The sequence below is a fragment of the Hippoglossus hippoglossus genome, chromosome 21, assembly GCF_009819705.1.
Source record: "Hippoglossus hippoglossus isolate fHipHip1 chromosome 21, fHipHip1.pri, whole genome shotgun sequence".
NCBI classification, from domain to species: Eukaryota; Metazoa; Chordata; class Actinopteri; order Pleuronectiformes; family Pleuronectidae; genus Hippoglossus; species Hippoglossus hippoglossus.
Window position 1 is genome coordinate 23,678,340 of NC_047171.1, and position 27,716 is coordinate 23,706,055.

Below are 27,716 nucleotides of genomic sequence, written 5' to 3' on the forward strand. Positions count from 1 at the left end.
TCCATAGGAAAAACATTTTATTGAAAAACATTTTCAGTTTGTAACAGACTGGTGGAATGTGTGTCATTTATCCTCACTTTGAACTTGCTTCAGATCTTTGAATGTTAAAATCATTTGTCACAGCCTGGCCATCTCATACTGCAAGGGAGTGAAGAAGATGGCTACAGCCACCCAACAACCATGACATGACGAAAGAAAACCAGGGGGAGACAAACAAACGATGCAAATATAATACTGTGTTACTTACAAACTGGACTGAAATTAAATCATAAACAGAACAAAGAAGAAAAAAAGAAACTAATTCAATAAATATTTATGGTACACACTTATGGCACAAATATGCAGCAGTCGGTTTGGCAACTTTTCTCTCTTTTTTTTTTTTAAACCAAATTTCCATGGAAACAGTGCAAAAGGGGAGGGAGTGGGGAGGACATGGGCTTTAGAATGCACGCTAGCTAAAATACATAGCAAAAAATTCAAATTTTATACAAAACATCTTACTTTAAGAGTTTATAAAAAAATTTTATTGGGTTGTGGTCGATATTTACATAAGCTATTTACCAAAAAAGTAGTATGCTCTGATTTACTGAAGTGTATTCTGTTTTTTTCTGTTCTTTCTTTTCCCATTTACTTTCCTAAAAAGGTGAATAAGGCTATTGTAACAACCCAGGATCCATATACAATACAAACATTAATGTATTTACAGTTTCTTACCTACAGAAGTACGGTGCAAAATTACTGAGTCAAGTGACCAAGGGCTGACCATACGAGCAAGGCATTTACAGTAGCCTGAGGTGCTTCTCCTAGCCCGTGTGCTAAGACTCTCACAGAATCGCTATGACAATTCATAACAGGTTGAACCAATCCTGGTCAATGTTGGGAGAGCATTAGTTGAGTGGCTGCTAAGAAAAGGACGTCAGATTCAAAGAAACTAATAAGATTGTCATATTCTGCTGCAGACAGACAGCAACTAAACAGCTATTTCTTTGTTGTGTAAGTGTGTCTCTTCACCTTTTTCTAAAAAGCTGTTCAGGTGTGATATACACATAAATGTTTTAATGGTTTCATTTTTCACAGTTTACCTTTGTACTACGGCACATGGTTCAAACAGAAAAAGGTTCAAATAATACTACAAATAATGCAGGAAATAAAAACTAACAGCAGGCTTGCGAGAAGTACTTTGCTAGTTTTGTGTCATTTGTTTGTTGTTACATCTTTCAGTGGTTAAGAACACTTTCCATAGGTGTTTTTTTTTTCTCTTAATTGATTAGAAAAATAAATAGGAATTGCATATTTGCAGATTTTGTAGCCTCTTAGAGGCACAAACTTCAGATCATACAAGGCTTGGCTTTTCGGTGAAATTTGATGCTTTTTATGAACAAATGACAATGTTAATGATGGCCTGATATATGCCTAAGTCACGTTTATGATCTTAAGTCAAAGATATTCATGGATGTGAAGTCACTGAAATATAGACATGCTCAACACACGCGCACACACACACACACACACACACATGCACAGAAAACATGAAAGGTGCGTATGAGGAGAACTGGGGGCACTGGGTGTTTGTGGAATTATCCTTTGGAAGATGCTACACAGATGAGTGTGGGAGAAACAGCTACTCTGCCCTTGTGTACATCAATGTGAGCTATCTTGGGTCAGATAACTCTCCTCCCCCCGGGGCCAGGTCCCAGGGGGCCCTCCCCTGATCCTTCCTCCCAGGACCAAGGCCTGTGATTATGAATGAGAGCTCATGAAAACACAGGACTCAGAGGGTCGAGAGATATCAAATAATCAAAAACCTAGATTGCATAATGTGCACTTATACCATAATATATTAACAGTACTTCTTCCTCTCCATACCGCCTGACAACACCTGTGCTCAATGTGTCTATCATAAATAAATTCTGTTTTTTTGATTTTTCATCTTTGTAATGTCCTTTTTTAAATGTACATCTATTTTAACAAAAAAAGAAGTTAATTAAAAACTCACAATATGGAAATGCTAATGGATAATCCAAAACAGTGAAAATGTAAGTAGATGTCCCTGTGCTTTGTTTTAATGACAATAGGAGAGCACCAGTCACACTGATTTTGGGCAACCTTAAACATCAATGGACACCGAGGGGTAAACATTGCAGTACCTAGAGCTGTTTCAGCCAGCTATGCTAACCTCAACTAGATCTCAGGCCTCTTTTTCACCTGATGCAAACCAATGGCAGTAAGGCGAAATAGATTTTTTTATTGCCCCTAACACTTTTCCATTTGAAAAGCTCAGGTTCCAGAGAAGTTGAGGCAAGCTCTTGCTACGAAACCTGTCAGGATACAGCTGCTCTCCCATCTCTAGCTATAACTGTGTCTCTCTGTGGACCACTGTGAAGAGTGGAGGTACCGAAATGGGATTAAAAGTGCTGCTCTATGTTTATGAAAGTCCTCCACTCTTCCCAGGAGCCATCTGACAGACCTGACACTCTTTGCGCCCTCTCAGGGAGTAGGGTGCAAAACTTAGAGAAATCTTCTCTCCTAGCCACTTTTAGGTAACTTGTCACTAAAGGAAAAGGAAACCACACATGAAAACCAAAAACAATATAGGTAAATGTTGACAGTACAAAAAAGGAAACAGTTTTTTTGTCCTTAAAACCTTCAAGTAACATCACAAGTTTTTAGCAAAGCACAGTACAGTAAGTGATCTGCTGAAAATCTCATACCTGGGAATGAGGAGAAACGCTGCAAATCCACACTCAAACCCAAACAGTTCACATCGACTGGTGAGACAGTGTGTCTGCGTGTGTGGGTGAATGTGTGCACGTGTGATGGTGAGCATGTGGGTGGCAGGGTGAATGGATGATCTCCGAGAGTCTGTCAGGAAATTCCCAGAGAGGATTGGTGTGAGAATCTCTCTCCTTTTTCCTCATCTGGCAGCAGAGTCCACACAGTCTCTCTGACTCGAGAGCATCAAGCGAGGGCAGCCACTTTGTGAGTTCAGGATTAACCCATATCTTCCTTCACCTCTCCTCCTCACTCATTTTTTGTCTCTTTCACTCTTTTTCCAAGCAGTAGTCTCTCAAAAGGTGAGGTCAAAAATTCCTCTTCCTCCTTTCTTTCCAAGAAACCTTCACATCCATACAACTGTTTGTCCAATCCCAAAGAAAAAACACGCTGAGCACCTGCCTAACTTTCTGATCACACAACACTCTGTTCCCCAAAACAGGGAGCAACCAACCCCCAGAGAGCAGCAGCATTAACAGCGGCAGGTTTCTCTCTGGCCTTCCACTCAACCCATCCGCCCCAACTGTGATGAAATCTGACAGCAAGGTATATCAGCAAAACTTTTAGAAAGAAAAAAAAAAGTGACAAAACTACAGAGAAGAGGAGGAGGAGCTGACAGAGTGAGAGAGACAGAGAGACAGAAACAGAGTGTGTTTGCGGGTGTGCAGGCGTTGCCAGCCAAAACCAAGGACCTGCTCTGCCCAGGGATTGTTCCAGTTTGTCTCTGCTTTTAATAGTCCCATCTCAGACTTTGTAATAGATGTTAGCCGGGCTCTGAGGCGGCATCTCCTGAACTATGTAGACCGGGTGGCCGTAATCGCCGCTGACCTTCTCGTAGTGCGGGCAGAAGACGCTGTCAGCAGTCCTGAGCGGGATGATGATATCACTGGGCTCTGAGCCGTTATTGTTCCCGCCGCCTCCACTCCGTTTGGGCGTGGCCAGGGTGCTTAGAGACAGCGTGGCAGCATGCTGCGGCGAGTGCTTGCGGTGCCGCCGCCGGTACTTGAGCAGTAGCAGGACCAGCATGATGATGATGATGATGAAAATGACGCTGCCTGAGGCGATGCCAACGAAGATGGCCACATCAGAGCCAATCATGCTGGAGGACTTTCCACCGTTGTTGTTTTCATTGCTTTCTCTGGATGCTACATCTGAAAGACAAAACAAACAAAAGTGACTAAAATGACAACATGAGCCCTGAGACAGTCGGTTTATTTTTCATCTAGAGGTAAAAAAAAAAAGCTCAGTTATGCACAAGATTAACTAAATCCAACTATCTGTTGTCTGAACGTATGAAAAAGTACATGTGTGGCTGTAACGAATGGCCTCATTTAAAGGCAAGGTAAAGATCAAGCCGTCGTAATGAGGGGCAAAAGCCTCCTAATCTGATTTTAGAGCGTTGTGGGGGGACGGGGTCTCATGCTGTCCAAAACACACTTTTGATGCCATTAAAGGAAAGAAGCTGAGAAATATTTTAGAAGTGTTTCTTTTCTCAGTCTTTCCCCACTATTCTTCACGATCTTTCTATCATCTCACAGTAAAGGTGAGATCACAGGCCGGCATCACAGGGCTTGAGAGTTAAACCTGCCAATAGATTTTTCAATAAAGTCCCATTCGATCGGCGGCTTTTAAGCAGGTAACTGCGACCTTGAAGTTAGGGCAGCCTGATGGGATGAGAAGAGGCTCAGGAGATACCGGAAAATAGCACTTAGATAAAATGCATTTTTTTTAAAAGACCAAAACGGTAGCTTCATTTTCTAAATAACAGCACCATAAGGAAGAAACTAAAATATTTGATGTTAACATGAGACATCACTAGCTGTGTTCTGACTCACAGCTATGGACACTCTGGTTTACATCCAAAACTCAAGGGCGGGTGTGTTCTTTTCTCCACAGGACTGGAGTGTGTTCCTGAGCAGGCAGGATTATTGTGTGTCCCTGTCTGCTTCCCTTCCGGAAGTTTTACAAGGGGATTAGGCTACCTCAGACACTCTGCCCACAGCACCCATATGCTCAAGCTTGTGGCTGAGATAGAAGGACGAGACATAAAAAAGCAGGAAGACATGAAAACGAGATGCTGATGTCTGCAGAAAAAGTGGGGGCATAATTTTGAGGGCAGGATGGCAGATCTACATGCTTGACGTCAAATCTGGGAGTGAAAACAGTGTCAGGACAGGCCACGCCCATAGCAAACCAGGACACAAGGGGAAGGACTGGAAGAGCGCTTATATAGGTCAGCTTGTTTTTGTTCTTGGGCCCTTCCTGTTTCTTTTTTAGAACACAACTCACTGCAGGAATTGCTGTTCTGATTTTCTTTTTGGGAGATTTTTAACTGCAACATAAAGCAGAGATAAGAGCAGACTGCCCCGAGCTGCACATTAGGCTGTGTTGTGATTTGGTACAGAAAAACGTGTGTGTCTCTACTAAGAACGGGTCATTAAAAAGATGGCAGACCGCGATGGGATCATTTTCCTGAAAATGTCACTTAAGACATGGTTTAAGGCTGGAATAGGGCCAGTGTGAAGATACCTTATAAGTCCTTGAGAGGCCAGAGATGCCTATCAGTTTTATGGGCAACATTCAATTAAAGGCTGACCTTTTCTTTCCTTCACTTTCTCTCTCACACACACACACACACACACACACACACACACACACACACACACACACACACACACACACACACACACACACACACACACACACACACACACACACACACACACCCTTACTTAACGCAAGATTTGCTCTTTGCTGGCTGAACAAATGTCAAAGAGTTGGAGTTGGATAAATTCTGCACTCGATTACCACTTTCCCCAGATTGAAGCTCAGAGGGGGGGATCTCACCTGTCTTCTCCAGCACTTCATTAGGGTTGTAGGTGTCCTTGCCATCTGAGTAATTTGGAGAGTAGGGTACTCTGGTGGGGTTGTCTTTGGGTGAAATAGGATCAGAGGGATCTGGGGAAAAAAGCAGATAAAACACACAGGAATTAATGGTGAATTATTTATCACAGTCAAATGTGTAGGCCAGAATGCATCCTCCTAGCAATGGCAGTAGGAAACTTTAAAATGAAAAATAAAAACTGAATGATTCTAGATGATACCCGCTTCATTTGTCTAACTTCAGCTGAACGTCCGATGTATATTTTGCATGGATCTAATGTAATCATGGATGTCACCCCAGCAACAACTCTTTGAACTTATGTTCGGGCAGGTGAGTATTGTGCTAAGATAGACTTGAGAGCTATTATTGATTTATTCATTCAATCTTAAAAATACATTTTCTCCAAGCTGCCTTGAGCACCAGAAATGTGTCTAAGAGGACAGTTCAAGGAAAATCTCTTGAACCTCTAAATGCTTCAATGGTGCTCTTAGCAACTCATAACACAGCCTTTACTGGGTCCTGTTTCTGAAGATATGGCTCTTCATGACTCAGATAATACTGTATCAACAATAAAGTGTAGTTCATTTTTTGGGGGGGGGTTCTGCAGAGGGTCCATATGGTTCTTAATGCTACTATAATGTTTGTCAGTATATCTTATGTGGTTCTCGAGCTGAGCAGAACTAAATAATCACACTAAATGCTGGAGTAATTTACTGAACATCTGCTGTTATAATCACTACTACTCAGGTTGTGCTCTGTCAAACTCGACTGTGCTAGAACCACACTAAATGATACATTAAATATAATAGATCCACTGATTTGTAAGCAACTCTCATCAACACTGGAGCTGATACTCAGTCCGATTAATCAGCAGAACCAATTTCCAGGCCTGTGCAGCACCTCTTCCTCAGATTGCTGCAGCTTCGATTAATTCCCTGACCTTCAGCAATTCTCAATAGCACTGACGCTTGTGTTGATAAGAGGGCTGACCCCCAGGAAATTACCATTCTGACAGGCAGCCCGGCAACTGGTTTATGAATAATTATCACTACAATTAAGAACCGAGTCGGATTTGACTGTGGCTGTGTGTGGGGTCAACTGTGAAAGTGTTTTCTTCAGAGAGAGTATCTGCCAGTCAGGCTGTTTGTGTCACACATGCAGCATCACAGATCATGAAAAGTGTCTGTATGTCCATCTTAACTAGACTTGCATGTTTGGCAAGCTTTCTAGCTCAAAAAGCATTTATCAGCAGATATTCCCAGTGTATGTGTTTGTGTGTGTACAATCATACACAATTGTGTGTGTGTAGTATGTGTGTGTATGATTCATTGCATTAGGTGTCCACTAGATTAGATCCCCTGCCCCCTCGTAGCCCCAGGTGTCATGGAGACAATGGAGCTGTATGCTGTACAGTCTCCTATGACTTTATAAGAGTATTTTCAGAGACTCACACACTTAAACACAAACTGTGAGTGCCCGCTTGTGCCTACAGGCGCTCACAACCATAATTTAATAAAACAATACTCACTTTGTCCCACTTTCATGATTATTTTCATGGACTTGGTTTTGCACACTCCTCCCTCCTGGTTGTCAATTCCCTCCATGGTGCCGTTAGAAGTAGCTACAACAGAAAAGAGAGGAAAACAAGGTTAGGATTCTGTATAAAAGGTACAAACCTGGAATAGGGTTGCAGCAGAGGTAGTCACAGAGCTGGATCGTTGTACGTGTAAAAGCAAGAGTAAACCTTACAGGTTTGATGCCAACACTGTTAAATGAATGGCAATACAGTGGTTTATAAGAGGCATCTGGTACTAAAAAGTTGTGTTGGGGAATTGTGCTGCCATATAGGCCTTAAGCCTATCTCAGAAAAACAGCCAATTCCCAAAGACAACAGAGGCACTGAAAGCCTTCCGCTGAGGAAGGATATGACTCATACCCCTTTAATAAAATCACAATTCACCCGTTCATCACCTCAGTCGCTCCACTCCAGCAGAATATTTCACATCCCCAAAGTCAATTAGTTTGAGTAATTGCGACTGTAATATGCCTAACTGTGCTGATGGGGCTCGTAAGGGAGGCAGCCATGGGAGGTAAGGAGAGGGGAGCGAGTGAGAGAAGGAGACAGATTTGGCTACGACGACAGTGGCCATCTTGGAAAGCTGCTAACAACACCCCAGAGAGAGGTAGCCAGTTATTAAAGAACACACTGTGGGATTTTAAAAGCCCCAAAACACTCAGATCTAAAAGCCAAACTCGCTGCTAAAAAGAAGAAAATCAGCTGACGACATGAAAAAAATATTCAGGGGCGTAAACAGGTAGGGACGAGAGATGGTTTGAAAAGCTTGGGCACTTTTCCAGAGGCAGTGCAATTAAGGGAACAGAGGGAGGTGATAAATACCTCAATAGCGCTAAGATGAAAAGAGCTTAAAGGATCTGAAAAATGTTTGAAGACAGGAGAAAATAGAAGTGCACTGCTAAAGACTGAGTTTAAGGGACAGCAGCAGATGTCGGGAGAGGAAGCTGGAAGGGCGGAGCAAATACATCCCACTTGAAGAAATAAAAAGGATCTAGAAGCAGATGCTGTATGGGTCTGTACATTTAAAAAATAAAATATCAACTCGTGTCAAACTTATGCAAATGTGGCCCACACACACTAACTGCCCAAGCCACACTCCAAAGGCTCGATCAGCTGGATGTTGTCTGCACCATTAGCTGCTACTCCGCCTCCGTGTTTGTCTGCTTTTATCTTTGCTGCCTCCGGAGGCTGTTGGGTGGAACTGCAGCTTGGATCGTGAGTGGGATGGGGAACAGGAAAGGAAGAGGGGGGGTGGGATGTGGGGGTAGTGGGGCTTGTGGTCTATCAGGTCGGTAACACAGAGGCTAACGAGCTGCCAGGGCTTAGCGGCTTGGCTTCCCGCCAATGCACAGTGGCCCACATTCACTATGACTGCTCCCACCACACCGACTCCCCCCCCTTTCGCTCTGCTTCCTCTTCAGCCTATCCTCCTCATTCCTCTTTCTGGAACAACACCCCATCATCCCGAGTTTCCTCCTCTCTGGTGTGTCCACCTCACCGCCACCTTCTTCCCTGAATTGCTGTGCCCTTAAAACATACTTGCCACCTCAGCGTGTCTTTCTGCACCCGAAGCATTTCCATCAGCTGCAGGGGAACTGACAGGCAGGTGCTTCCAGAGATCCAGATTGAAATACCTTTTCAAAAGTGAAGCTCTGCATCCTTTGCAACTTTCTCCTTTTCTTCATCCCCATTGTTAATTTTTCCTCCTTATTCTCCTCGTCCTCAGCTACCAATCATTTTGATACCAAATCCCCTTGCTTCAATAAGACAATGATGGGAGTTGACACAAAGAGCATGTTAACAAGGACTCCCTGCCTCCCTCCCTCAATCTTGCCTCCTCTCTCCCACTGTTTTTTTCTCTAGCTGACCCCTGGCTTTCCAGTAGACTGAAAAGCACATTACATACAAAGCTCCTTACAGGCTTGTGCTCTTGTGCGTACGCTGATGTGCGTGCTTATTTTCATTTAACAAATCTGTTAGAAAAGTTTGAAATCCTGCATCTTAACTATCACCACCACCAGCTTACAGCTGTTTACTTAGCCGAGTGATTAGTACAAAGAGGCTGTGTTTGTGCCTTAGTTTTTGAGGTATGAGCAACATGGAATATTGAGGTGTGCGCAAGCTCAAACCCACGTGTGCTTGAGAGACCAGAGTTCACAAGGTAAAAAGGGCAGTGGTCGTATTTGGGTCTCATATGGTACTTATCACTATTGTCACCTCCCTCCATCTCTGATTACATCATCTTTCCCTCTTTGTCCTATTAAAGCATGTAACACATCCAAACTGCTCTAAACTGAGAAACAGAAACATCTGTTTCTAACTTCGCTCTTATTTCCTGGACATTGAAAATATATGAAGAAACATTCAATCTGCTGTCATTTTAAACCGTAAACTTTCTTCCCCTTTAAATGTGGAGCTAAACACACACTCTCTATGCCAAGGCTGCAGTCCAGGCAAGCCTGACTTGGATTTCAACAGAATTTGATTGTCAAAACTGCTAAGGCTGGCTGAATGACTTGGCCCTGCTCGGCCGTGCCAGACAAGGCCAGACTGAACTGGCTGACAGACTAGCTGGCTAGAGTTAACCAGCTAATCCGTAATGCTTGGGGAACACAGAGGGAACAGGGGGTGGAGAGACGTGGTTCATACAAGACCCTCACAAATAGATTTAGTCATCGACTACTGAAGAGGTAGGGGAGTGCTAGAAAGAAGGAAAGAAAAAAGGAGGAAAAAAATTGTGCGATTAACCCTGAAATGCAGCTTGTGTGTGACCTTCTGCAACACAAAGAGGAACGATGAGTGAAGAAACAAGAAAGAAAAGGACAAGAAGAAGAGCTACATCTGATTTTCCCCATTCACTCAATCTCAACTGAAAATTACAGTAAATTTTCTCTCTCTCTTTCTCTCTCTCTCTCTCACACACAGACAGACACACACACACACACACACACACAAAAGTCACATGAAGTCTCAAACAAATGGTAAAGACGTGTCAAAGAAGCATCCTCTCTCTTATGTGACGGCCTGTTTAAACCACCTGTAAAATTAGCACCACTTCAACCACAATCCCACCCCCGTATTGAAAACACACCAAACAGACACCCCACCCCCATCCTCACCCTCGCCCTCCTTAACTTTGTTTACCCTCCCTAACTTAATTTTCTCCTGTTTATCAAATCAACGGAGTGGAAAATCACCCTCTGGTTAACGAGACAGTCAATTGTGAGCTTCAATCCAGATAAAGACTGTGAGCTCATAACCCAGTTCCTTAATGTAACCAGCAAATAGCAAGAAAAACCTTCCATACGACACATAACTGTGTTCACATGTAGAACTAGTCTGATACAAGGGATAGTTTCACTAACAGAACATTCAAAGAGTGTTCCACATTTTGACCTTTAACATTTTAGTTGTAGGCCAATATTGTGGCCATAGCCTAATAGGCCAGTATGAAAAGCTTAGTAAAAGCTTGGGTACAATTAATACACAATGCACTGCTGAAAAACAATGGCGGGCTGTTCATAAATAGTGGAACAGAGCAAAGGCATAACAGACTGATGAGGCCTCTCAGAAAGACAGATAGGAAGAGACAGTATTAGTACTGCAGAGAGAATGAACGGATGGACAGAATGAGGATGTGTCCCAGAAAGACAGAAAGAGAAGAGGAGGAGAGACAAAGGCAGTTATGATCTAAACTCAACGCATAATTGTCATCCGTCGGGCTGCCATGGAGCGTGAGACCAGCATCACAGTGCTGGTCTTATGGACACACACACACACACACACACACACACACACACACACACACACACACACACACACACACACACACACACACACACACACACACACGTCTCTATATGCTCTAACCCTAACCCAATTCTAACCCTAAAACCAAGTCTTAACCCTCAAACAGCCCATGTGCGCACGCGCACACACACAGCAATACCAAACCTGTGTGATAACCACCGTTACCAGTCACTCAATTTTAAATCTATTATTTATATTTACTTGCTAAAGTTACATATTTAACATCACAGTGGTTTCAATTACAATTTTGTTTTAAAAAATTGTATTTCACCTGCTGCAAAGATCCACGGTCTTATCTTTTTTAAATTATTTCTCCTCATTTAGTTATTTCCCATGCCGACCCATATTAGCAGTGAGTGTTACTGATTAATCCTGTCATTCGTTTTCATAATGTTCAATAACTGGGTTTTTAATATGAGATTGGTGAATAAAAACAATAATAGTAGTTTCAATCAGACAAAATCTGGAAAGCACATTATAATATTTTATAAAAATTTAAATGAGATCTCCCCCTAAGAGCAGGGGGTACATGTCTATTTTCTGAAAAAGGTGATTTAAGTCGTTTTTTCTTTTTCCGTGCATGTCAGTCTTGTCCTCCTCGTGCCCTCTTCAGCTCATCTCTCTTGTTCTGTCGCTATGCTCCCATTACCTTTAGCTCAACCTTCCCTCTCTCTTTAGCTCTCTTCCCTTCTCCTTTCTCTCTCATTTCCCTCCCTCCCCTGTTTGCTCTCTTTCTCACTCATTTTGCCCTTTGTCCCTCCTTATTCATCTTCCGTTCCTCACTCCTTCCTTCAATCTCCCTCAACCCCTCCCTCTCTCTCTCCCTCTTTAGCTCATGTAATCATCGAGCTCACTAGGTTCTCCACTGCAGGCCATGCTGCCACAAACAATCACATCAAACTCATCTGCGCTCAACTGGAGCAGCAATGTGCATGTTGTTCACTCAAACGAACATACACACTCACGCACACATACGCATGCACATGCAGGAATGTGCACACTAAACTGTGGTGACAGAAATCTGTACTGTGCAGCTGCCTCTTCTACATATGCAAGAAAACACAAGAAGAACATAAAAAGCTGCCCACACGCACACGCGCACACGCACACGCACACACACGCACACGCACACGCACACGCACACACACACACACACACACACACAACTAAGCATAGTTATATTACACACTAGCAAAGTATACATTATTTCTCTTGCACAAGAAACTAACCACCTATCATTCTTTGCTACAGGGTTGTGGGGACACACAGTCAACTCTGCTGAGGCCTTCTGTCACAGTTCTTTGAATCTATAATATTGTTTTGAGTTGAATATCCATCTAATCTATATCCAGCCTTGACAATTCATAACACAAGACAGCCATAATCCAATTGGTTGAGACTCAGATCCCGAGCATTGATGTGGGGGCCTTAGCAATTGTGAGAATAAATGGAGGATTAAACGCTGGTTAATTAATTAAATATCAAGTGCTCACTCTAAAAGGCTAATGAATTCCTCACTGTGAACTTTCTGAGGTGGAGTCACACTCTGAGGGACCTTGGACGACACTGCTGGAGGGGAGATAACAAGATGGAGGTGCTACCACACAAGTCAAGGCCCAGTACCTATTACTTCTATACTGTATTCACCAAGCACATAGAAAATGCACAATTACACCCACGAGCAGAGATTCACATATTGGCCCAGTGCAACACTACAAGGTAAAAGCAACCATGAATCGGACTCTCCGCCTACACACACCTGTGTGTCTTCTTCTCATTCTTTGTATGTTTATGTGTGCTTTACTCCGGCTGTTTACCCATGCAAAGAAGAAGCTTCTCTAAACAGCCAATCAAAATAAGGAACAGCTCTAAGTAAACGAAGTAAAGAGTGGGCTGTTAAAGCTGCAGAACTGGGGCCAGAGGTATGCAAGAAGAGGCATTTAACAGCAATAATGACACACACTCCAGTGGAGAAACTGCTCCCTCCCTTCCCTCTTTAGGCTACACACTAGCATTTTGGGTTGTTGTGATGGGGGTTCGAGAACAGGGGATGCCAGGGGAGGGAAATTTGCAAGAACTGCAAAATTGGATTTTCCAGAACCTCCTTTAAAAGTTCCGTTGAACTTTACCACCACTCGTATGTTAAAACGCGTTGAATCAGCAGGCTGATGATCAGGAGGAGTTTTGGTGTGAGGCAGTGGGAGATGAATATTCCGGTCTGCTCAGGCTGTGGTAGAGAGCCACAGATGAAAATACGTGGATAGATAAAGTGAGAAGGAGAGTTGTCTCTGGGTGTGTGTACTGGTACAGCTGTGTGTGCACATAGAAGCTGTGCCAAGCTGCTGCTGTAGCTTCCTGAGGGATAATGTGTGCATGTCAACACGTCACCTGGCCATGTACACCTATATGTACCTGCACTCGTCTATGCTGACCTGCCTCATCTATATTCTACATTAATCTGGATTAAACTATGTTATCATGCTCAGTGGTAGGAACGAAAGCAAAACACTTGGAGCACCAGTGAAAGTAAACACCAGCATTAGCTAATCAATAATTAACTGCTGCATTTGGGTGGAGGAGCCGAGGAGGACATAAGAGGAGCCTGATCGTGTCTGTGTCTCTTCAGTCAGTAGTTTATATAGTCCCTGCCCACACACACACACACACACACACACACACACACACACACACACACACACACACACACACACACACACACACACACACACACACACACACACACACACACACACACACACACACACACCACTTTGAATGGGCTAGATGTTCTCTTATAGCTTATTTAGCAGCCAACTTGCAAAATATGTAAAAACAAAAAAAGGTTAAGTGTAATGTTGCCTAGAAACAGTGTCAAGCATTTAACCTGCTGCTGCTTATTTTCCAGCGCATCTGTCTGACCTGCAACACCACATAATTAGCAGTTAGACTCTACATAGCACAACATGCCCCACCATGCAAATATCCTGCAGCTATGACACATTAGTGACAGAGCAGCCACTTTTGCCCGTTTGGTTTAAATTACCTTATGTGGAACTGAAAGAGCATATTGTGTTGAAGGAACAGTTTTTTCCGGGGGTTTGTTCAAACAGATTTCTCGGAAAGACTTCTTAAAGCTCAGAAGAAAATGTTAATTCATAGGACTTGGCTATTGCAGGCGGTTTGAGGATTTAGACAATAAAGTAGTTAGTTACCTTCCACACTTCATTTTCAAAATGTAACTACAATGGATGGCTTGGATAAGATAGAGCATTTCCTGCTTCTTTCCTTCTCTCTTTCCCTTCCTTCAACTCGCTCAGAAATATGGCCTTCCCCTACTGTGACAGCTCACAGATGGCTGTGGCAGAGCCTCACAGATGGTCCTATCTGCGGCACAACCCCCATCAGTGCAACACAGATGGTTCAGTCCACCTCCAGTGTTTCTAACCAGGGGGCTGTCGCTAAACCCCATCAGAGCTTCCTCCTAGTGTATCGCAGGTAATAAGCAAAGAGGACACACCTGTACCATGGGACTGGATGGTGAATCACTTTTAAGCCAATACAATGGACGATGAGTTTGAGCTGCATAGGGTGTCATCACGTAGGAGCCTTAAGGACTCAGTATGCTTCAATCAAAAGAAGTGTAAAATCTAAATGCCCATGTCAGAAAGGTTTGGCTTGATGAACAGATGCTGTTTCATGATCTGACAACCACTGTGTATAAGGCATACTGTGCATCTTTAAACATCCAAACGTTTTCTGAAAGAGTAACTCTCAGTAGCTTGGCTTTAAGATTCCCATGTTGAAACATGCTAGAAGCTAGATTTAAAAAGTGAATCCCAAAGGAGAGTCACTATAGACTCCCTTGGATGACTTCAAATCGATCTAAAATGTTTACTATGTGCTTATATCTGTAGGCTATCCGAGAGATATCATCCTTTGGATGCTCTCGGTCTGTGATTATCAAGAAATTCTAATTTATTTTTCACTTCAAGCTCAGCTACAACTACTTAATATAGTATATGTCCTCCATTTCTAATAATGTCCATCAACAACCTTTAGGGGACGAACTTCAATCACTTTGAATCCCATGTGGTAAATGTTCACATGAGGAGAGCAACAGTGACTGATGGTGCAAAAATAGTGAGCTTTAAAAGAAGAAAAAAAACCAAACTAATGTTTATCTCCACTGATGTGTCTGTACATGGTAGCATGTCAGCATAACACCTGACCAGTCTTTCTTAGTCTGACACATTGTTGACTAGAATAAGAAGAATCCACACAATAAACCCAAATTCAAGTTATTTCACCAAATGCTGCTTCCTCAACCTTGACAAGCTGTTTAAAGCTGCTTTAACCCTTACAGGGATGGAATAAACGTGTACTTACAGATGATGTAGTAGTCTTTCCCCCTGAAGAACTCTAGGCCCCACAAATTGGGGCTGAACTCCTGGAACTTGAGGGTGAACTTGACATCCTGGTCAGGCTTGACACAGTTGAGGAGTGGAGTGTCAGCCTTGGTGATGGTGCAGCTCTCCAGCTGCTCCCTGGGCACCATGTACACCTTGTAGTACTCCACTGCATCCCTCACCCCACCGTCCACGCGGGGGCACACAATGTCCAACTTATCCCCAATCTGGGGGTACAATACCACCCCTTGGCCTGGCACAAATCTGAAAGGAAAAGCAGGGAACAACAGCAGAAAGAGAAGGATATTAGTTAGCTGCAGAAAAATTGACAAGTCATTCATTGTGCTTTGTGGATTGGAGTGTTTGTCATTACACTTGTTGGCCTAACTATTGATGAGGTAAATACTAATTGTGTCCATTCATTTCAGATGATAAAGGATAATGGTGGAATGGTGTGATGTGTGTTTATATGTGTGTGTACTTGTGTGATGCAGAGTCAACCCCATTATCTGAAGATACAGTCACAGAGCTTTGTGGAAGCAATGGAGCAAATATTTAACCAGATAAAAACACGAAGGTGGCACACTTGCCAGGGTTTTTAACAATCAATAAAAACCCGGACAGTTTAATTCGCAACAACATGAACAGCAGACACACACACAGACAGAGAAAGAGAGAGAGAGGGACAGAGAGCCGAGAGGAGTTTGTCTCGGGGAGTAGTGTAAATTCCCTAAATTCTTCCCGAAAGAGAAATAATGTTGTCATTTAGTCTCCATGTAGTGAGAACCCCTGCAGCATTCCTGTGATTGCACATGCTTTCTCACACACATTCACAGCTGGAGCTTGAGTTAGAGGTGAAACCTTGTATTTACCTGCTAAATGAATTTGCCCCACGCTTGAATGCAATTTGAAATGTTAACCATGGACACCCACGAGGCTTTTCATGGCACACTGTGAATACTGATATGAGCAAACACTGGAATGCATTGCAAATATTGACTACGAGCAATGTCGGAAACATCTATGCTTATCATATACACTTGTATTACTGTGTGTGTTTGGTGGGTGCAGATATAGCAATGGAGGGCCAACTGGACTCTTTACCCATGTGAACTAGAGCTGAAACAATAAATGGATTAGTCAATAAACGGGAAATGTATTTCGATTTTTTTCAAACACAAATGCTGAACATTAGCACATTCACATCAAATTGTGATTATTTGTAGATTTTCTTTCACTAAATATTTGAAAATGTCATCTCGGAATTTTAACGGACATTTTCTCCTTTGTGACATTTTACAAACTAAACTGATGAAATAAAAACAATCTACAGATGAACTGACAGTAATAGCAAGTTGCAACCCTACTGTGAACACCAGCATTCTTATTTAGTAAATTCTTCAGCTTTTCATTTTTGTTAATTTGTAATCTGAGTTTTTAGATAATCGATTAATCTATTTAAACTGCCGATCACGACGTTACTGAATGAAAGGTGACGTATTAAATTGTTTATGTCTGACGAGCAGTTCAAACCCAGATAAATCCCATTAATTATATTCATGACATATATAAATCAAAAGTTGTAAATCCTTACTTTTGAGTACACATGTTCCACATTTTGGTGGATTAATGACTTACAATATTAACAACTGTTAAAATCATCAATGAAATTCTGTTTCAAACAAGTTCACATTTTTTGGTTCAGTAATTCTAGTTTTTCCGGATTTCCCTCCAGCAGCATATAGTGTAGATAGGGTCAACGCAGTATTGGCAGGCCCAGCGTCTCAAGTGAACTTTAACCCTTTTTCCTGGCAAAAAGTACTAAAGAACTTCAGAGAAAGCAATAAGACAGAGAACAACACAGCTGAGGATTGACGCTTGGTCTACGGCTTTTGTTTTTGGTCTTTTTTTTTTTTAACTACAAAGGCATCACAGGGCAGCAGGGGAACACAGAAGACCGGAAGCAAGGCACCGCCAATCCGCAATTAAAAGTGAGCACAAAATGAAACAGGGGAAATTCAACAAACGCATAAATACATACACAGTATATATATATATTGCCAGAGCAAGAACATACACCATACCATCTTTATACGTACAGATAGAGACACACTTATACATTATTTCTCTGTCCCCTTCCAGCAGTGTGCATCATCTTCTTTGAGCATAAGTGAGCACCCAGATGCACACACGTGCACACACGAGTGCATGCACATACACAGCAGCTAACTAGGCCGAGCGAATGTTTTTTCTGTGCCCTCTGGGGACACACTCAGTGGTGGTATAGTGTGTCTAGTGACGGACACAGGGAGAGACAGGGAGAGGTGGAGAAAAAGAGGACGGATGTGTATGTCTATGCATTGTAGCACATCTGGCGTCATCTTATTATCTGTGTGTCTGTATCCGAGGTCGGATGAGGGGGAGAATGGGAGCACTAAGATCGAGGGAAGGAGGGAGGGAGAGAGGGAGGGAGAGAGAGAGAGAGAGAGAGAGAGAGAGAGAGAGAGAGAGAGAGAGAGAGAGAGAGAGGTCCTTAGAAAAGCCTGAGGGGCTTCACGTCTACACAAATGCTGTGGAACTGTATGTGTATGCATTAACCTTGTGTTTGTAGTCTGTGTGTGTGTGTGTGTGTGTGTGTGTGTGTGTGTGTGTGGGCATGGTTGGACGCACTCATTCATGTGTGGAAGCAGGCACGTGTTTACACAGGGTGAAAGAATGCATTTATTCATGTGCTTATTTTAAACGTCTTGTATGTGTGAGATAAAGTGTGTGTGTGTATGTGTGTGTGTGAGAGAGAGAGAGAGAGAGAGAGAGAGAGAGAGAGAGACCTTGAGGTGCCATTATTGATCTCTAAAGAGGTTAAATCTAGAATTCCTTAGTACTCTGCTTCCATAATGACACTAAAAGGAGGTGAATAGCAGATCGTCTCCTACAGCTCCGTGTTCGCTCATCACCCTGTACCATCATACTCGGCTTGTCAGGATCCATGTGTGGCAGCGTTCATGACTCTATGGAGTCTGGGACTTCTGTCCTTGTAACACAGGCACTCTTTTATATATATATATATATATATATATATTCTATATATGATAATATATTATCTTTATCGAAGAAATCAGTCAAAATGTAACAGCACTGAAGGCAATGGCCCACACCTACTGTACATATTCATATATGGTGATCAGATGAATCATTTTCCACCTGATAACAAACTTTACCTCTCTGACAATACTATCAACCAGGGCATCACAACTGCCGCTCTGTTAGCATGAATGCTATCTCTACAGGAAGCTGGCAACTAGCAAGAAACCAAACAAGCTGACGCACAGGGAGAGCTGTGTCACACACACGCATTATCACAGATGTACAAGAGCTGAGGGAAATGGGTGTGTATTCTGGGTTTTTCCTGACAGAGTATACGTTTCTCTATCATAATAGCTGTAACCTGTTTTTTCATTGTCTTTACAATTCAACATGGAGATCTGCCTTAGCCAGGGGCAGAAAAAAAACTGACTAATACACCCCATCATCTCTATTACACTTCTGTATTTTAGCCAGCTGATCTAAAACAAAGTGCTGTTTAATGAAAGCATTCAATAAAAAGATTAAACTTTTTGAATGCAGGTCTAGACAAGAGGCAGACGAGCTGCCAAGAGGCTGATTAAGGGCAATATGAGTTACTCTGGATCGTGTCATAAAAACACTGACGGGGTCAGGAAAAAACCGAGAGGAACAAGAGATGTGATGAATACAAGTTGGACACTCAATATTTGTTGTGCGGCTGCCTCCTGCATTCCGTCTCCTCCCCTGCTTATGTTTTGAGATATCTAAATGTGTATGTCTGATACCAGATACCTGGCCCAATGGCAGCCAACAGAACTAAACACCAGGTGCACAAGGTCACGCAGACAGACGGAGGAACCTGATAAAGCAACTTCAGAAAGATGACTTCAGGGAGGGAAAGAGAATGGAAGGGGCAGGAAGCAAATAAAAGCCAGCTCATGATTGTTAATTAACTTTATTGCACTGACTCCCAACCCCCACGTCGGCACCCCACCTTTCATCAAGATTTGGTGTATTAATCTAAATATAATCTGTGGCAAATCTGAAAGTGTCTCACTACTTTCAAAGCAGTCTGGTTGTCCAACATTGTCATAGATTCCTTGAAAACTTGAGGTCAGATTCATCAGAAGCGCCTCAACACCCAAAAGGGAAGCAGATATCAGACATCTCTAAGAATCAAACGGTTGTGATTTGTAATTGACTAAATAAAAGAAACTGAAGTTGTGTTTAATGATATCACTAAACCTGTGAAAAGCAAAACAGCATTTTGGTGTGTATATAAAAGTCAAAACTAAACATCAACATCTGATACAATTAAAAAAGTCTATAAAGGTCAATAAATTCACAAAGACAATATTTAGAAGCTGCAAACTTCATGACAGGTGTACTTAAGTACGGAGGTGAATATTATTAACCCATAACCCATAGTTATTTTAGTAATTTATCAAGCAAAAATGTTACTAATTTTATCAAATCAATTAATAAAACAATGATTTTAACATCCCACACTCACAAATCACATTTTGCCTCATATGGTTTAACAAAGAGCAGCATCCTCTGCTCTTAATCCTCAACTAGATTGAGGGAAAAAATAAATAAATAAAAAGAAAGAGTTGCAAATGTGAGGACTTTCTGTTTTCTGTCACTGTAAAATGAATATCTTTGGAGTTTGAGCTGTTAGAAAAAACCAAACATCTGAAAACACCACTTTAAGCTATGTGAACATGTGGCTATAAAATGACCATTTTATAAACTGAACTAATAATGAAAGATTAACTAAAAAACAATGAAAATCATTGAGTTGCAGCTCTACTGTAGCACTGTTTTTCCCTCAGTTTCTGTCATGTCACGCACCATTTGTTCTTCCACATGGAGGCAACACTTGTCGAAAAGTGTGACCCTGCAGAAAGACAATCACAGGAGGTGACGAGAGCACGAGGGGGGGAGAAAGACGGCAAGAGGCACAAGCCCTTTTAACGCAGCCTGTTCAAGGCGGGAGTGCTGCACCATTATTCCACCTCATCGTTCTGCATAAAAGGTACGGCCACAGAAAGGGGGACATTGTTGCTCCTCAGCGGAGGTGTAGTGAGAGAGACGAACCTGTGTCAGTGTGGCTTGATTGTGTCTTTGTGTGGTTCAGTGTAAACGAGCGGAGAGGCCATAATAAAGGGTCGTCTTGACGGCAATACAGCAGGGTGTCCGTACAAAAGGGTCTACTTTGTAAGGATATATACAGTAGCGCACCTCTTCTCCTCTTACTGATCACTATTTGTCTGTCTGTCTGACCCCCCTCCCCTTCTACAAACACACACCAACTGCTCTGGAAGCGCAGGGAGAAGCTGCTCTCATCTCTAACCACACCATCGGGCCATTTTGTGCGAAGGTGAGAAGAGCCACAGCTGCCTGAACTCTCTCTTGTCACCGTCTCCACATCTCCGCCAGAGCCACGAGGAGAAAGCTTTTATAATTTCTCATAATGATACAGCAAAATCAGACCGCTGCCATTGTCAACTGAGAAAAAGCCCTCAGCTTTACCTAGACAGGATTCAAACCAATGACTTCTGTCTATGATTGCTGGCAAGTGGTTGTCTAGTAGCCTGCTTTCCTTTTGCTGGCAATTAAACTATGTGTAATACAAAGCGCAAACGAGGTTGAAAAGGCAAACTAACAAACACACAACAACTGAATATTTTTTTGTGAACTGTATTTAGGTTGAGGGTATTACTGGAGGGTTTCGGGGAGGAGTAGGGAAATGTATGAGGCAGGAAAGAGACCGAACGAAAAAGATAAGAACAAGGAGGACAGTGTAGACCTGCTACCTAAAGTTTTGACTACCAATTCTGTCAACTGTGAAAAAATCTAGTTCTCCATCTTGTTTTCTTGTATTGAACCCCTGCATCCTTCTGCCACGGCACATGTCTAAATAACCCCCACTGTTCCTCTCGCTCTTCTCTCTTTCAGACTTTCTGTTTAAACCACTGGATTGTTGGATCTGTGTATAACCACACAGAGCAACAGTGGCCATCCTGGAGTAATCCTCCCGTCCCAATCAGCCTTCCATTCTCTTCCTTTGGCCCTGAATTCGTAAAAAAACTGAGGTATGCGAGTGGAGGGTGAATATTTACTGCAGATCAAGAGCAACTGTTTGACTCTCAATCCCAGCTGCAATGCAAGGATTCATTATGGTGGCAGACAAAGAGGCCAAGCTGGGGCATAGTAAGGGTTAATCCACCCGCAAATCTTTGCAGCGCTCTGGCTTTCGCCCTCTGTCGGCCGAGGGGACAGGGGTCTTTACGCCGATCGTCACCCTATCCCCCCTTTGTCCTCTCCCTGGTTCTGTCTGCGCTCATGCCTTCGGCCCTACCTTTCATCCTGTAATCCAGGCCTATGGGATCTGAGCAAGCCTAGACATAATTATCCTCCTCATCCTGAGGGGCCCAGATGCTTTCTTCTCTCCTTCTCTGTTTCATTTCTCTCGCTTTTTTCCTATTCTTTACACAATCTTAATCATAAACGTTTCTCCTGGCAGTAATCGGAAAAAGAGCCACGTCAACCTCTATAACCCTGGCTGCGCAAACTCTCTGTCGAACATGGCAGGATTTCACTTTCTCTCCTATTTTCCCTAACTCATGTTGCAGGTCAATGTAGCTGAATTAAAACAACTGATCTTTCTCTCCTCTGGCTCCAGAAAGAATTGAAGAAAAGAAAAAGACAAAATTAGAGGCACTGCAGGGATTTTGGAGGGAGAGATGGTTGGAGGAAGAGGGAGGGCATCGTTACAACATTCAGCACAAGGCCTCATCAGTCATTCATGATGGACCCGCATCTCTATGTCCACCCCCCTCTCTCTCCCACTTCCTCCCTCTCTCTAACCCCCCCTACATTCACAAAAGTACCCACAGAGGTGCCCCCGTCACTGCCCGGTCACAAAGGGCCTTTAGGCTTCTATGTAATCTCTTAATGAACTGCAGTAGAGAAGAGGGAGCGCTCCTTTTACATAAACCATGTAAAGCAGGCCTCTCTTTTGTTTCTCCCTCCAAACTACAAAATGGATTACTAGGAGAAGGAGGTGTGTGTGGTGTGATGTGACTTGTCCATGTGTGTGTTGGGGGAGACTGGGGAGAGGGGGAAGAGGTAGCGGGGGTCACTCTTATTTTTCGTTAAGAGTTCATGCATACAGACAGTAAAATAGTAAACAATAATGACATTTAATGAACATAGCTGCAGGCCCTGTGGATGGATTCTTCCTTTTTTGTTTTGTTTATTGTGTTTAATAGATGCACACACACTTCAGAACACACGCACTCACACGCAGTGTGACAGAGAGAGAGAGAGAGAGCCCAGCTATTTCTTTATCCTTTCCCCCAGCCTACATATACAAAGGCATTATACTGGCCCTGAGCCTTCACATTTCTAACATTCATCCTTCCTTGAATACTCAAAGAGGAGGACTAAGGCAAACTAAAGGAGAGGCGCGCAGGCAGGAACGACTTGGTCTGTTGAGCATATTGCTGACCTGCTGAATAAAGATATTCACCATTTGGGGTTCTCTGTTAGCAAAGAGGAATAACTGATACACAAGCCTGAGGACTTCCAACAAGCTGTGACAAAGGACAATAAAAGTTTGGGTGTCATTTATTCAACTGACATCACGGGGTAGTTATTTATCAGATATAAACTCAATTTAAAATAGTAGATTTTGGTGTCAATGTTTAAAAATGATCAATTTTTCCATAATCAATATATCCTAATTTGTAATGAGAATAAAAGGAATCACTAGGACAAAAATCATTGCGCTTCATGTGAGATATGTTTAGTCCGTATGTAAGAATTGACATTTAATTCCACCAGAGACCTTGAACTGCAACATTGTTCTTTAACCGACCCCCTAAATAAACAATTCATTAACAGGTGTTTACTTCAAAAGAAAGAGGTGTGTGGTCACACAATGATATCACTCCCTGGCCTTTTATCTCTGAACTCCTCACCCAGACAGAACGCAAAGAATGCGCACATGCACAGCTAATTCCACGGAATGCCTGCTGCATTTGTGGCAGCCTAAAGCTTACTTCGCTCAGAGGGTGGACACGCTTTTTTTCCCCCTCTTTCCAAAATCAAAAGTGACAAGTCAAGTTAAATTTGCAAAAAACTGCTGCTCCAAAATGGAGGTTTCATTCTTTGAATTTTAAAAACACAATCACATTTGTTGGGTGATACCAATATTGAAAAAGAAGGCTTTGCCAAAAAAGCAAGGTGAAGAATGTCTATACGTGGCATGATATTGACACATGGTCTGGTGGCAGGCTTTGGGACCTCATTGTGTGTTCTCTGCGGTGCTGATTTAATTTGTGTTCTTCCACTTTTTCTTTGACTTTATGGGTCTATTTGCGCATCACTCTCAAGCAAACGCCTCCAACCACTGGCTGTTTATATCGCCACAAGGTCAAATGGTCAGCAAGTAGCGATGTACAGATAGTGGCCAACGCTGAACCACGCAGTGCCGTTTGAGATTAAATGTAGGTGTCCAAAGTGGAACCTTGAGGTGTATGAACATTTACAATGTGTTTTCTCCCCTCTTCTATCTCTTAATGTTCATTTTCAGAAGTTGGAGCCTAAGCCACTCAACACAGACGCCTGTTACACCTTCAGAACGTCTCCATTGTGTGTGTGTGTGCCTCACGGAGGAGAACAGGAGACCGAGAGGGAGATGGGCTCTCTGGCTGTACTGGAGCCAAGAGCTGAATTATTGAGTGACTTGGAGTTTGGCCGTGACGAAACGGCCACAAAGAGGGGCGCCCCCCCGCCGAGCAGAGAGCAGGGGGTGTCGGGGAGGAGAAGGACACCTTTTTTTATTTGAAGAAAGGGGTTTAGCCGCCTTTCTGGGCCTGTAGGGAGACAGAGCAGGCAAATGGATGCTCTTGGTGATCTTAGGTTGGGGGATGTGGTATAAGAACAAAGGCAGGAAAAGAGAAGTGAGGTAGAAGGTCTGTGTTTGTTCGCCTTTCACCCTATCACCCGCAGGAGGTCACAGGTAGAGCGTTACTTGAGAAAACACACACACACACACACCGCCGTACGGGACATCCTGAGACCCCACATCCACGCGCTACAGCTCTACGGCGCTTTCAATGCAGGCGCTTAAAGCGGCAAGACACGGCTGTGAACGGTTGGAGCGCGGCGGGTTGGTGGTCAATGCAAAGTTTCCGTCTAACTATACACATTTCCAGCATAGTTCGCTCTAAAGAAACAAACCCCAGTTCGTGTTTAAATGATTCTCATGGAGAAGGCTGGATACAGCGACAGAGCATCACGGGCCTGTGCGCGTCCCGCCAGCTCCACGGAGCCTCGCTCTCCCTCTGTTAGCGCTCCACTCTTCCAGGATGCTTTTCTTATTGCTCTCATTAATATCACCTTCATAGCGGAGGATCAAATTGAACCCCCAGTGTTTGACCAGTATAACTGTGGGGAATAGAGGGACCTCAACGGACCTGAGCTCAGCACAAATTCAAATGTCTGCTTCATCACATTTATTCGGACCTGTTACAAATATGAATTGCAACACGCACAGTCGGAGTTATTATTGACCGAGGAAGCGAGGCGTAAAATTACCTTCAAAATGAATTCCCCCTCCCTGCGCACGAGCTGAACGCGCCACACATCTCAGCAACTCCACAGAAATATGCCCATAAACAACAGATGATATGAGAATGAGTGTAGCTGCCGGGCCGCTCGCTCCGAGGCGGCTCTGTGCCGCGGAGAGAGACGCACGGCCGAGCGGCCCCGAGCTGTCCACTGCGCGTAAATATTCAACGGCGACAGGACGCGAACAGTAAACAGGCCTGTATCCGTGCAACAGTAAAGTGAGAGCCTCACTTCTCCTGACAGGTGTTTGGATGGGTACGAGAGCGGGGTCGTTTCGGGCACATTATCCCGTTTGGTTCAACCTGCGCCTTCATTTTCAAAAATAAAAAGCTAAACTCCGTTTTAAAAGTGTGGGGCGAATCTACAGGTCGGCCAGGGATTTATTTGTTATATTTTATAACTCATGAACAACGGTTCGCTGGTATCTGCGTCTCTCCTTTGGACAAATCGGACCTCTCAGACGCGACTCCAACAGTTCGCCGCTGTGACAATAACAGGCGAAGATAAATTCAAATTTCAAATCATTCTCGCCTGAGAGCTCTTCGTTCTACTCGATGTACACTGAAGTGAAGAATTGTGTCTGTAAAGCTACATTGTGTGAACTCGTTTTATTTGCGCGTAAAATGCCATGGGCGGCGAGCAAAGCACCGTTAAATTCTCCGATTTTTCCGCGGCGTCTGGCACACGGGGAGCGTAAGGCAGCCCGTCACCGGGCTTGTGTGGCACTTACTTGGTATTTGTTGTGTTCCAGTAGATGGACTCCAGGATGATCGCCCGGCACAAGTCCACTTTGAAGGCAATAAACAAAACTCCAAAATAATAAATCCACATCGAATCCCCCATGGTGAGCCTGCGTGCCTCCGGTTGGTGCAGAATCCGTCTCAAAAGAACCAAATCTCTATTTCAACAAAAAATAAATATCGAAATCAGGCGCTCCAGAAGCTACTGACCGCGGCGATGTCGTCACTTTATATCCCGATCCAGTGGCGATGCGCACTGACCACAGAGCCCGATCAGAGCATCTCCCGGAGAGAGAGCTGCCACGGAAAGGCGCACGGCAGCAGTTCACTCGGCAGACAGTGCGTTAATATTCTCCCCGCTCAGAGCGCACACTTCAACCCGCTGCAATACATCCCTCAGAGAGAAGACGTGCTGGTGTCCGCTGTGCACCGGGCGGCGGATGGAAAGCAACACGAGTATAATCCCCCTGCGTTCAAGTCCAGCATCCAGAGCCGCGGCGGCAGAGAGCAGGACTGTGGTGGCTGACGGTGGAATGGTGAGATGTTCCCCTTTCAGCTGGTGCCGGTGGTGGTGGAGGAGGTGGTGGTGAGCAACAAACTGTGGGTGACAGCAGCCGAGAAATGAGAAAGGCTACACAATGGGATCGGATGGTCAAAACGAAGAAAATGATCGAATATGAGAATGAAAGAAATCAAAAGAGCTGGAATGGAAATTCTCATACTGTGGCTGCACAGAACAAGTGCTGCAGCTGAATCCTGCAGATCCGTCCCACGCGCAGGGATGAAGCCTCGGCGACGCTCAGGAACCTGGATGGAAACTAACTGCGAGACTCTGAGACTCACAATATTAGCTGGAGTTGGTCATGCCCAGGCCCCGCCCCGCGCCGCCGCTGATTGGTCCCTCGGCGGGAAAGTCAATAGGGGCCCAGCCGTCAATCAAGATAGGGCAACTGGTTCAGTGGTGAGCGACACGGAGAGAAATTACAGCCCAGACCTACTTTTGTTCATATGCGGGTGAAGTAACTTGACCCCAGCAAAGTGCCAAACATTACATATTACATCTAAAAATGTATACGACAATAATAACAAAGGTGAAGCCACTTCTATTAAATAATAACAACACCCTCCGTTTGACTGACTCCGCCTGACGACCCAGACCAGACTCCATCTGCACTCCTGGTTTCTGCTCTTCGCGAGGAGCCTTGGTCCCGTGTTCGTGTGGATGAGCCCCAAACTACGAGCCCAACATTTGGCCCCACAAGGCTCGTTCACATGACTGTACTGAGCCACGGTGCGCGTCCCCGGCCACTGCGCGGCTCTAATGCACATCATGTTCATTCGCGAGGCAAGAGCGCCCACTAGCGGAAAACCCACCCCAGAGACAGCAGAGGAGAGTCACACAAAATCAAATATGTTTTTGAACATCTAAATTAAAGTTGCAAGTGTTTTAATTTCTAACATGTTAAGAAAAATAACATTATAGCGTTTAAAATGTTTATATTTATGTTTCACACAAGGTATTTTTAAAGGGAAATTCCTCGTGCTTTTTTAAAACCTCAAACAGTTGATAACAGGGTTTTGCATTTTATGTTAACTATGTTTTTTTTGTTTTCCCCGATAAAACAACTTTAAATTTCATTATTCAAATGACTACGCTATGTATATTGTATTATACAATTCGACCCGATAAAGGGTTCGTTTTTACCATTTCCATTTAAGTCCCTTAAAGAACAATTCTAATGGCAAACATTCACACGTCCTGGAAGCACTCCATTTCTAGTCAATGGTCGCTAATTAGAGCAGCGCACACAGACACACACAGA

At 43.6% G+C, this 27,716-nt stretch overlaps 1 protein-coding gene across 1 annotated transcript; it reads right to left on the bottom strand.

Moving 5' to 3' along the window:
- efnb2a (ephrin-B2a) lies at positions 1–26,120 on the bottom strand. Its single transcript, XM_034573479.1, has 5 exons — positions 25,884–26,120; positions 15,429–15,712; positions 7,185–7,277; positions 5,620–5,730; positions 1–3,923 (listed from the first exon to the last, which is right to left on the bottom strand). Exons 1-5 carry the CDS (start codon positions 25,994–25,996, stop codon positions 3,517–3,519), a joined length of 1,008 nt encoding a protein of 335 aa, XP_034429370.1. The 5' UTR covers positions 25,997–26,120; the 3' UTR covers positions 1–3,516.
- Positions 26,121–27,716: the final 1,596 nt, after the last annotated feature.

What these genes read in the sequence shown, in the direction of transcription:
- efnb2a (XM_034573479.1), bottom strand. Translation starts at nt 25,996, where the DNA reads ATGGGGGATTCGATGTGGATTTATTATTTTGGAGTTTTGTTTATTGCC. An exon ending in AATCATGAAAGTGGGACAAA is followed by an intron (nt 5,731 to 7,184) that starts GTGAGTATTGTT and finishes TTTTTTCCCCAG; the next exon opens with ATCCCTCTGATCCTATTTCA. An exon ending in TGAAGTGCTGGAGAAGACAG is followed by an intron (nt 3,924 to 5,619) that starts GTGAGATCCCCC and finishes TTTGTCTTTCAG; the next exon opens with ATGTAGCATCCAGAGAAAGC.